General features: G+C 42.5%; 1 protein-coding gene across 4 annotated transcripts in view; it reads left to right on the top strand.

The window, feature by feature from the left end:
- Positions 1-12,999, top strand: part of GRIN1 (glutamate ionotropic receptor NMDA type subunit 1) — a 778,837-nt gene that overhangs the window by 580,235 nt on the left and 185,603 nt on the right. For all 4 annotated transcript variants that reach the window (XM_078642154.1, XM_078642156.1, XM_078642155.1 and 1 more), the window contains exon 17: positions 7,975-8,136. In XM_078642154.1, coding sequence (XP_078498280.1) covers positions 7,975-8,136 — 162 coding nt within the window. The remainder of the gene's footprint in view (positions 1-7,974; positions 8,137-12,999) is intronic.

Genomic DNA, 12,999 nt, shown 5'->3' with positions numbered 1-12,999 from the left:
CCCACCAAGCTGCTCTCCCAGCATCACCGGCCCCTTTTATCACTGAAAAAAATTAACCACTCCTCCATCCACTCCAGTTTGTAATGATCACTGATGTGTCCCTAGAAGGCTGAGAAGTGAATGTTCAAGACTTGGAATTCAATAGAAATTGATCACTACAAGTGGTTTAACTGCATATCGGATCTGGAGCAGTGGCCTGGGACATCAATATTTCCTCCTAATGGTCCCAGATTCCTCAGTACTGGTGTGCACAGACAACACGATAACCATGGACCATATAAGCAAGTAGGAAGGAACATAAACATGTCCACTCTAGGTGGAAGCTCAAACAATTTAGAAATGGATAATTTGTCATAAAATTGCACTAACAGCGGAACGTAAACAAGGCAACAACAGTGAATGAGTGGGCACTCTCAGCAGAACATCAACAGAGTGTTCTGAATGAGAATTAGATAAACAGTTGAACTCTTTCAGAGTTTGGGTAAGTCAAACCTAGATCTGTTTACAACCAGCTATAATTGCAAATGCCAATTCGGTGCAAGCACATATGTTCAAGTGAGGTCACGTGGTAATGCTTTTTGATAGGATTGTCGGGAATCTTTGCTTATGCTTTTACCCCACTAGCCATCATATTGAAGATGTATAGATGAAACAGGAACCCTGCTATCTCATAATAATAGCCCCATTGTGGCTCAGACAATACTGGTGCACAGAGCTATCTCTCCTCTTGAAACAGCATCACATACCACTCAGATAGGTAGCCAATCTATTAACTATGCACAAAGGCGAAGCTCTTGACCTCAACCCAAAATCATCAAATTTATCAGCTTGATTCCTAAATACGAGTTCAATCTCCTAAATGATTCAAAATATTGAAGATTAATACTTGCCAAGGACAGAGCTGACACAACAAATAAAACATACAAAGGTAAATGGAAGTAATTTTATTCTATGTTATTCCAGTAACAATATCTACCCTATCTCTTCTTTACCCAATCAGATTCTACTATATTTATTCCACTTAGCCCGTACAGGTCTCACTCACAATTCAAAGTCCATTTCGTGGCAATATCACATTTCAGAATGTCATCTAACCAGTTATCACTGTGGTCAAACAGAGTTATAAAGGAATTCTTTACGTTTTTATTATTGTTTGTCCTCCAATAAAATATCCATTAATTCCAGGGCAACTGATCACAGTCCTTTCTCAGTTAATGAAAGCTCCTTTGACCCTATTCAAAAGGCAGAATTGAAATACTTATCTTAGAAAATGGCTTAATAGTTAGATTTAACATAGATGATTTTGCGAAATTCAGACTTGTACCATTAAAGGGCCAATGTTCAATTTCATTTTGACTGAGTCACACTAAGGACAAATCTAGGGTTCATTCCAAAACTTCCATCAGATTTTCATCCAGCAGTTTTGAAGATAATTTTTCAACTCCCTAATGATGCAGTGGAAGGAACTGCACACTCTTGACGCTAGACGTTGTCTCAAAATTTGCATTGAAAAAACAAAACAATTCAGAAAATCTGATCCTCTTTTGGTAGCATATTGTCCTCCTCTGAAAGTCCTGGATCTTTAAGCACAGTGTGGGTGTCTGCAGCCATAGTGTTCTGCCACCAGAAGGCAGACACCCTTTAGATGGAAATATTAAAGTGTCTTCCACAACCAATGTCCACATCCACTGCCCTGTCTGTCGGTGTACCCATTTCACACATCTGCAGGGCATCGATATGTAAGAACAGACACTCATTTACTTAATATTGCTGTCTTGACTTGACATGAAATAATGCAGCAGTGGTACAAGCAGTTCTTCATCATCTTTTCCATTAGGTGAACCCATTCATTAATGTTGTCCTGTTTACCACCGTCCACTGAATGTATTTGTATGACACTATCAGTACTTCTTACTATTCTGATGCAAGTACATGAATCTACAAAACATCCAATACTGGAGAAAAATGTAATACTTACCTGTAACTGAAGTTCTTCAGTATTGGTATCTTCCAAAGATGCACATGACCCACCCAGCAAACTGGTTCAGGCTCACGTATAAAATACCTTATTTTAACTCTTGTGCTAAGAAATGGTGGCCTCTGAGGGCAGTGGTGTTTACTGAGCTGTCTTCTGATTGGCTCTTTTGATTCTTTACAAATTATGTGAATAGGCTTACCATATCAATTTAGCAGTTACATGCTTTTGCAAGCTAAGATTAGCATTGCACTGCTACTACAATTACATTGAGACTCACAGCTCGATGATGGGTATTATTCAAGCATGTGAACCTATGAAATAGCTTGCGTAATAGTACGGCAAGTCCATGGTTCGTCAAGCCTATAAGACTCTGGTGGGTAGCCTATTTAAATAAATTAGAGATAAATGACACCATTTAATACACCAAATTTCCACCCAGATGTTAGAGTAAAAAGTAAAACAACATTTAGGTGACAAAATTGAAAAGCAGAAAGTTTATTCCTACATTTGTAGCGTGGCTGTGTTGGCAGCTTTCTGAATGCATTGGTTTTAATTTTAGCACGTCTTTGTGCTGCAGTTTTTCCTCATCACACCACACACCCTAGTATGTCCAGTGGCTTATTTCTTCTTATGTTCGAAGACCCAAATTTCCATCTTGTCACTCCAAAGTCCTCCTTTTTTCTCTCCAGCCCTTAGTGTGCTAAGTTTTTCTTTCGCTGGTTTTTTGTGCTTTATATTATAGTGTGTTTAAACAGGGAGAGCTAGAAAGTGAGAGCAATAAAGGGGGGGGGCGTAGAGACTTGCTACATGTGGGCACTGGTTGTTTTCAAACAGAACCTGCTTCCCTGGTAACTAATACTCGAACAACAACCCATACTATTCTCATTACAGTGTATTTTAATTCTTGGAAACGCTAATGCGTCTTTTAAGGCATTGGTGGACATTAGCTATAAGAGATACAGAAATCATTGACAGAACACAGAGACACGCCATAACCCTTTGTTAGCGCCACAATAAGCCACTGACAACTAAACATGATCTCCTATGGCCCGATAATCTGTCATGGTGACCACAGACGCGGTTATGTCTCATGTCTCACATTCTGAGATGATCATTATTTTTGGGCCACCGTGTTTATACTATTTCATAATTTTCCCTTTTATATTTTTCCTTTTATTTTGCCTTTTCGGCATTTTGTTGGTGAGTGCTGTGTTCAACGAGTCAAATTGTTTCACTATGGCATTCCTACTGTTTTCTATATATGGCATGCTTATGATGTTTAAATTAATAAATACCATATCAACGATACAAAATGAAATACAATAGCCATTTAATACAATTCAGAATCATTTAAAACGAAAACACATAAATTCTTTAAACATAGACACACTTTCATTGTACGTTCTTGTAATAGAATAAAGATCAGATTCGTGAGCAATGTGTTATAGAATTTGCAACTGCTAGTGAAGTCAATCAGACTGCTTCTGATAGATGCATAAAGGGGCATGCATTCCTTATTCGAGTCAAGCTAATGCATTTCTCTAATATTTGCCACTTCTGGTATGAGGTTTATCAGTCTTCCGAACACTATCAAAAGACTTTCTGTTTCTCTCTTTTTAATGTATGACACTGTACCCCCAGTGGATCTAATGTTGTAATATAACCATTCTACCTCTGGGTACAATAGATGTAAAAAGGCCCTCGTTCTTATACATGCCCTCACCTGCAACTCTGGACTATAATTAGGGTTCATGGCCCATGGCAACCAGCTATGAGGCTTAATTATTGGGAAGACTGATGAATTTCTTACCAGAAGTTAGGGAGAGCCAGCCTTGCTACAGTGAAAATCGACCATAGAGATTTTTCACCTTCAGGGCATGTAAAACATTAAATATACGTCTTAATTTTTAAATACCATGCCTCCTGCCCTATGAGCCTTTACAGTGTACAGTAGTGATGATTTATAAGTATTAAAAAGGAAGATTTAGGCCATGCAAAATGTTTACTTTGCCAGCTTGAAGTGTCAGTTTTAAAACTGCACACAGGCTGCAATTGTACCCCAGAGACATGTCTCACAGTGCTACTTTGGTGGGTAGCACAAAATGTGCTGCAGCCCACTAGCAGCATTTAATATATAGGCCCTGTGCGCACGTAGTACCATCTACTAAGGAAGTATAGGTAAATTAAATGTACCATTCAGAAGTCAGGCACGTATCATTGCTATGTTACCGTAATGGCCATGTATGCTCAATTACATGCATGATAACTTCAGACCCACTGAAACTGTAGACATTTCCAGGATATAATGCAGACCCACTAGTTTTCATGATTTTTAGTGAGGTATGGTATTGGCTTTGCAAACAAACTCAGAAACTAAATTCACTCTTGAAGAAATGGTGGCTGATAATTATCCAGGAGGAGCCTACCAGAGCGAACTATTGTCTGGCAGCCAGAGGAACCCTACTTTGGAACTCACTATCACATATCTGAAAGGGAAGTTGCTGATGATAATGTGAACTGTTCCTTGAATTAAGCCTTTGATTAATTTACTGAAGGCAAATGTTCCTTTTTCTGATTTGTCTCTCATCTGTGGCAACCTTTTAGGTATCCATAAACATTGCTTGATGAGAAGCAAGATCCTACTTGAAGGTTTCTTACATGTCCAAAATTGTTGAGCCAAAAGTCCTCTGCACATCTTTAGAAACTTGTGCTGCCTTGACATTGTAGGTTCTTTTGGACAGCAATGCATGCTCATCTAGTGAACTTAATAACTATGTAATCCCACTGAAAGTGATCCATGTCACTTTGTTTTTGTCAGTGTTAGATGTTAGGGAAGCACACAAAATATACCCCTCGTTTTCAGTATAGCTGCCACCCTCTCAACCCAGGCCATGCAGTGGCTGAAGGTGGTGACAGCAAGATTATAATGCTGGGTCACAGGCCATTCTACCTGTAGCCCTGTGGGTAGACTGCCTATTGTCTCTTCCCAATAATCGGTCAATTTACTCCCAATAACCGAGATCCTTTGCCTTCTCCCTGCCTGGATTATATATGAAGGATATCTGATGCATGCATGAGGAATGTGTGTGAAGGAAAGGTGAATGGTGAAGAACATTTGGACCTCTAGTGTGGGGTGAACAAAAAGGTAGTTCACTTTGTGTCAAGCTGGTGATGTTCTCATTGGTCAACTCATCCTTATGTACACTCACCCAGCCAATTTTCTTAGGGTCAGTATATGTTTGCCCTACCTATGTGAATCTCACCCATAAGCAATTTTTGATATGTGGCCGTCTGCTTTGGCAAAAGGAGCAGATGTGGGCCTCCAGTCCACTGGACATATATATTGAACCATGGTCAGTCAGAAAAACTCTGATTGGAGTCTGTGGACTCCAGTGATATCTGGCGAACAGCAGGAATAGGTTGCCCTTAGAATCTGAAGAGAATACCTTGGTCAGCCTGAACTGATCTGAATGGAAACTGTTAGATCAGAATTCAGGGCAGTAATATCTGGCTTACTACAGGCACAGGAAGCTCCTCGACCCCAGGTTTACAGTGTTATAGGGCCTCTTTTTGGCACTGTTATTGTGCACTGACCAACAGAGATGTAAGTACCAGACCCTTCATGCAATGCTCGGTTCATCGTCATGTTCTTGACTTTGGCACACCCTTTATGGTGTAGGGAAGAAGGCACCATAGCTCGGTAGGAACCCTATGTGGCTGCTGTTTTCGTCAAAATAGGGTTACCTCTCGGAGGGTAAGCAGATTCAAATTACTGTGGTAACATGGGGAGTAAAGGGCAAACTATCTGCCTATTAAAGGAGCTGACCTTCATCTGCCTAGAGGTGAATATAATCTCCAGGAAGCTCTGAACAAAGATGCAGAGGGTTGTGAGATTTGTTCTTGGTGTCACGTTCCCTTTATGATTGGGTTAGAAGTCCAGTTTTCCCGACTGGTTTCAGTAAGTGGGAGAATCCCCTTGCCCAATAGGAAATAAATGTCATTAAGGATGTTAGAGGTCCAACTGGATTTAGTAATATCTGTGATCCTCATCAATTTCAACAGCCTTGAGAAAGCCCCAGACCTGCGCGCCCAGAAGGGGTGAAACTTACGTTGGCTGATGTGTTTTCTTTGAAAACTGGCTTGACCTTTGAGCCAGCAACCATTACTCGACAATAAAGTAGTAGTTTTGGAATGCAACAATGTTGCATAAGATATATGATTCTCCATTCGGAGTATGATCAGAGATATTTCTAAACCTGATTGGACCACTAACTTCCTTAATGTCAAGCTCTGCACAAAGCACAGCTGGGACAACTTGAATGAATACAGCTCTGTGTACTGCGGCAGCTCCAGATCCATATTGTTGCCCTAATTTTGCTGACCAGGGGAAGCAAGCCCGCCAAGTGCTACTCCATTGCCTTCAGCTTGCACTTTCCTAGACTCATTTGGTATTTGTATGGTGTCTGTATATCCCCTTCTTCAGGCCAGATGTAACAAGAGACAGTCTTCACATCACAGGCGTGCCTTGTAGAAAATCACATAGTGTATGGTCAACATTAACAAAAGTTTTATGTCTTAGGTCTAGTACTAATATTTGTAAAACATTTATTTTATTGCCTCTGCTTCAGATAGAGCTAGCATCTCCTGGTTTCCATTGTAGATCTTAGTTTTGACTGTTGTGCTTGACTTACATGTTAAAATGATACTTTTCTTTTTCTAAAGTAATGCACTGACTGGTCATTGATGTAATTGAGTGTTGCTTATGCTCCCATATGGAATCTGAACTTCTAGCTCCTTCCATCTCCTGGAATAATCCTTGCTTGCTTGTCCTCACTATTATGAGAATGCCTAAAGTAATTAGCTATTTATGTTGGAATGCACAACTACTGCGGCCCTGGGGTAGTGTTAAACGGCAGATGGGCCCAGTAACTATTGATTGACCATGAGTCCTAAGACAAGGCTTCATATATATGTATCTTCTGAGTCTTTCATTTATTAATACACATCTCCACACACACTACTCCTGCTGCACTGGATCCTTTGCAATTGTAGTGTGTGTCTGTCTCCTAATGAAGACCCGCAGAGGCCAGGGGATCTCATAGGTTCATACGCTGCTTTGGTAAATGCCCCTTTTTTATTGTTAGTAAATTGTTTATTGAGACTTTAAGTATTTTAAAACATCACAAAGCAATATATTCAGTAATTCATAAAACATTTCAAATAAAGTAATTTTTGACCCATTGCTATTACTATTTCTATAAGATCCAGTCAACCCAAGAAGCATTTGGCAGCCTCAAGAATAAGAATGTTATACTAAATAAATAAAGGTTGAAACCAATTCCTCCCTTAAGGTAAAAACAGGAGCTCAATATAATATTACGGTGGTCGCGCCATTTTCAATCCCTTCTCTTATAAAAAATATAGAACAGGTTTTAATACCTATTTAGCCTATTCATGAAGCTTCAAACCAAGATTAATGTGGTCTGCTTATAGCAAACAACATAAAAGCAAATTGTATTCTGATGCAGGAAGAGACAAGTCGTGAGAGAAGAGCATTAACCATCACTATTTAGTAACTTCTGAAAAAGGTGCAGTTGTGAAGTCTGATTATAATTTTTTATATATTTGTCATTTGTATTTATCTAGTGCTTACTGTGATTGACGAAGTGTTAAAGCGCTTTGTGGCGAATAGCAATCTAAGGTTAGGGGTAAATAGGAAGTAGATTAGTAATATGCGCTTCCTTTTCTCTGTAAGATTAGCTGTGTTAAAGTTGTGCTCTTGAGATCTCAAGCATTATTTACTTGAGTGTTTCGAATAGGAATAGATCAGCTGAAGTTGAGTAGTAAAAGATGCGAGGTGTTATTTGAAGTGGTGGTGTGTCTGTTAGTGGGGTGAATTAAATAGAATAGAGGGGCGAGTTTGTTTCTGCTCTCTAGGAATGTGCATTGAGAAGCAATGATTTTCGATGTTCATAACCTCCCTGTTTTACTCTTAGCAAACTCCATGCTTTCATATGGGACTCTGCGGTGCTGGAGTTCGAAGCCTCCCAGAAGTGCGACCTGGTGACCACGGGAGAGCTCTTTTTCCGCTCTGGCTTCGGGATCGGCATGAGAAAGGACAGCCCGTGGAAGCAGAACGTCTCGCTGAACATTCTCAAGTTTGTAGCCGCTTTTTCCACATAACATAACATTGGGAAACATTATATTGAAGTGTTTTTCAGACCGATTTGCTTTCTGGCATGTTTACTTTTAGTTTAACACTACTTTCCAAGTTTCAGAATATTTTCAGACTGTAGCCGGCAACTTTGCACAGTGTCACGTTTCAGCTGTGCAGCTGATGGATTGAGCACCAGCTGGAGGTGTACATAGGTGTATGGCCAGGGCCGGCGCTAGGCATGGGCAGTGTGGGCAGCTGCCCAGGGCCTCGCGCTCAGCACATAACAGGGGGCCCCCGCTTTCACACTCTCACAGGCAGCTCACCTACTCCCCGAGGCCCCCCTCCCCAACCCGATCACATTGCTAATGTATTTGTGAGCAGAGCGAGGTGTCTTGACCTCGCTGTTCAGGGCGGCATTCCTGGGTGTGAAAGGAGGGGGGAGGGTAAACAAGGGGTACAGGATGTGAGAGCAACAAAGCCAATAATTACGGCAGCTCTCCAGAACAAGGACGGGGCAGCACCTCTGTTAAAATCCTGTGGTGAAGAACTTGTCGGCCCTTTGTCTATTTCATCTCCAGGCGATAGATGGCCCTTTTGTTTCCACGATTAACCAGACATCAGAAGATAAGGAGAGGTTGATGAGGGGAGGGGGGAGCATCTAGCTCAGACTGCCACAGTAGGGCAGTGTTTATTTATTTTATGCGTTTTTATATAGCGCTGACTTTACCCAAAGGTGTCAGAGCGCTTCACAATAGGAACTGTACTGATACACGAGGAGAAAATTCCAAGCGAACAAATTAGAAAAGCAAACGTTAAGTTACATGAGGCAAAAGTGACAATTGTGAGCAAACAAAATACAAGAGGTAGCAAACGGTACATTACAGGAGAAAAAAGTGACATGGGTGCAGGTTACAAAAGCGTACAGAGTGCAAGAAGAGGTATAGTACTGCAATAAATGGCAGACACTCAAACACAAGAACAAACGTTACGTAGGCAATGGTGGAACTTGTGCTCAGCAAAGTGTCTCACTACTGCTTTGAGGCACAGGAGAGGTGGTCCTTATCCCCTGGGCCTCAAAGCACTAAATCAGGCTGCAAGGTTAGGCGTGGGGCCCCTTTCACTGGGACGTGGCCATTATCTAGTGCTTCGAAGTCCAGGGCAGGGGGCCCTCACAGCTCGCGACCAGGCTGCAAGGTGCAGATGTGGGGCCCCCTTTGCAGGGCTTTGTAGCCATTACTTTGTGCTGGGAGGCCCAGGAAAGAGGGCCCTGTCCTTGGCCTCACAGTGCTACTGTTAGATCATTAATTTCTATTTCCCAGAGAGACTAGCATGTTTGCTTCCCAGTCTAGGCCACCAGTGATAAACTTAGAGGGTTGTCTAGTAAATACAGCTAAGTGCGTACAAATGGATTACCACCCAATTTCCCCAGCAGGAAGCTCTGTGGCCCCTCTTATCGCGAATTAAGCAGATTGACTGCTTCGTGACACACTTTGAGCCCCTCACTTATGTCCGAGGGGCTGTGAATTTCTTGTCCTTTTAATTACTTGTAGGGGATTTCATAGATACTGTTTTGACAGCCCATGTTTGTGCTGCACCTGTGTCTTGTTTAACAGGGCAGGGAAGATGGGGTGTGGTGGAAGGCAGAAGGGAAGTACTGTAGCTGGACAAGGTTTCTCGTTGTGAAAGAGTGCGACACACTGTCAGCTACTAACCATGAAAACATGTTGTCTGCCTTTTCAGATGTAGAAATGACAAACAACTTCATTGATATTATGAGTTGAAAGACATTGAAAAACCTATTCAGTCTAATGTGCAAAGGAATAAATGCATTCCGATGAACTACTCCCGGCAGAGCCACCCTTTATCCGTAGGCCCTTGTCCCCAATCAGTGCCTCAGAAAAGCCCTTAAGAGTCCTTAAACATCCCTCTTTTTTAGCTCTTCCTTTTGATCTCTGAAGATAGCAAAATGCGGCTGCGCGTTGTTGAAAATCTTTTAGTGCTACTCTGACCCTTTTTAGGGTAGTGCCTGCAAGAGCATGCGCTACTGCATGCGTCTTGTTTGTGAGACACTGTTCTATGCAAAAAGGGCTTGGAACCAGCCCGTTACTTACCACATGTTGCTTTGCGTGGTACTCTTCTTTACAGCCTGATCATTGGTCAAGGCAGATCTAACATCACTTCCGTTCCTCTCTGTCGAGCAGGGACCAGGCACTGATTGATTCAACTTAATCAGTGCACGTTCGCTACTCCCGATGTGATTGAGGTACTATTTTATTCTGTTCAACTTTTAGTGTCCTGCAAACAGAAGACGTGAGACTGGTAAAAACGAGCCTAGCAGGACAAAAAAAGTTGCAAAGATTTATTTTCTATAGTTAAGTTTCTTTTATTTTGCCAAGTCTTCTTTTCTTACTTTTCACTAATGTTTTCTTTTGTTTTTGCCTGTGTACGCTGTTCTCAAATATTATTGCAAATTGACAATGTTTCTTTCTTATGTGTTTTTTCTGAAAAATGCTTTAACACATAATAGTTCAGTACACCTCCAATCGGGCCCACTCTAATGCACGCCAATCCACCCCACACCAATCCACCCCACTTAATCAAATCCACCATAGACCAATCCAAACCACCCCACTCCACCACACTCCAATCCTCCCACCCCACACCAATCTGCCCCACTCCAATCCAAAATAATCTGCCCCACTTCAGTCCAAAACAATCTGCCCCACTTCAGTCCAAAACAATCTGCCCCACTTCAATCCAAAACAATCTGCCCCACTCCAATCCAAATCAATCTGCCCCATTCCAATCTCCGCACTTCAATCTGCCCCACTCCAATCTCCGCACAAAAATCTGGCCCACTCCAATCCAAAACAATCTGCCACACTCCAATCCAAAACAATCTGGCCCACTCCAACCCAAAACAATCTGCCCCACTCCAATCTCCGCACGCCAATCTGCCCCACTCCAATCCAAAACAATCTGCCCCACTCCAATCCAAAACAATCTGGCCCACTCCAACCCAAAACAATCTGCCCCACCCCAATCTGCCCCACCCCAATCTCTGCACTCCAAGCTGCCCCACTCCAATCTCCGCACGCCAATCTGGCCCACTCCAACCCGAAACAATCAGCGCCACTACAATCTGCCCCACTCCTGTCTGCCCCACTCCAATCCAAAACAATCTTCCCCACTCAGTTCCATCCCACTCCAATCCAATCCACCTCACCCTTATCCAATCCAACCCACTCCAATCCAATCCACCCAACTTCAATCCAATTCACCCAAACCCAATCCAATCCACCCAAATCCAATGTACCCCACTCCAATCTGACCCACCACACTCTAACCCAACCCACCCCAATTCAATCCAATCCACCTCACCCCAATCCATTTCACCCCACCCCAATCCAATTCACCTCAATCCAAGCCACCCCACTCAATCCAATCCACCCCACTGCAAATCAATCTACTCCACTCAGATCCACCAACCCCACCCCAATTCACCACAACCCATTCCACCCCACCTCACTACATTCTACCCCACTCTAGTCCTCCACCCCACAACCCCCCAGTCCACCCCACTCCTGTTCACTCTTCTTCACTCCAATCCACCTCTCCCCAATCCAGTCCTACCTCCCCATTTTAATCCACCCCACTCCAGTCTAATCTACCACATTCATTCCACCCCACTCCACTGCAGTTCAATCCACCTCACTTTACTCCAATCCACCCAACTCTACCCCAATCCAATCCACCCGCCCCAGTTCAGACCACTCCACTCAGTCCAATCCCTCCAGCCCACCACACTCTAATCCACCCTACCACAAACCAATGCAACACACCCTACTCCATTTCAATCCATACCACTCCAATCCACCCCACCTACCCAGTCTAACTCACTCCACTCACTCCAACTCGCTCTATCCCAATCCACCCCAATCTACTCCAATCCACTCACTATCTCAGTCCAGCCAACCTACTCAACCCGATTCCACCCTACTCCAACCTACGGCACTCCTCTCTATGACGCTGCACTCAAAAAGAATAAAAAAGTTATTTGTATCTGAATTCAACTTCATCTCGCTATACCCTGTTGCATATTTAACTAGGAGTTAGAATAGCCATCTTTGTGAGATCTGCGTCAAGCATCCAATGTGACTAATGTAATCCACTTAATACAGTTTTAAAATAGACTTATTCCATTTGGATATTTATCTTTTAGTTCATGTTACTGATATCAACAGTATGTCTCTTCAGCAATGACAAGATCAATAGTTTTGTGATGTCAGTTTTCTATGATGTCACGTCTTGTGACGTCACAAGCAAATTAGAGGGGCCTCACATCTTCCCTTTCGCCCAGGGCCCCACAAGTCCTAGGACCGGCCCTGTGTATGGCCATTGGTGAAGTGAGATTTGCATGGCCATGATTTGTTTTGTGGTTTTCTACTAGTATGCTATTAGCTGATACAGGTTGCATTTCCATGAAGGAAACCCTAATTCTGAAGGGAGAGGAACGGTAGCATGGGCCCTCTCCCACAGAAGCGTCTCTGCAATAGCTGCCAATAGACAAAGGATAGCTTGTGGCCGCATATGGAAACAAACATTGGCAACGCCATTAGGTTTGGTTTAAAAGTGCTAAAACACCTAAGGTCAGGCGTCAAAGCTGCAGCTTGCATACAACAGCACAGTAAATCCAGACCTACTCAAAAGGACAAATCTTTTTCAAAAATCTGTTGGAGAAGAATAAAAATGCTACCTAAAGGTGTCATACAGTCACATATGACACAGACCATTTGATGGGGGCGAGTTTAATTGTGGCCTGGAAGAATGTGTGAGAGTGAATGTGTGGTGTGATAGAAGGTGT

This window comes from Lissotriton helveticus, chromosome 5_1 (genome assembly GCF_964261635.1).
Source record: "Lissotriton helveticus chromosome 5_1, aLisHel1.1, whole genome shotgun sequence".
Classification (NCBI taxonomy): Eukaryota; Metazoa; Chordata; class Amphibia; order Caudata; family Salamandridae; genus Lissotriton; species Lissotriton helveticus.
Note: the sequence above shows the minus strand (reverse complement) of the source record. Positions and strands in the feature narration are given on the sequence as shown.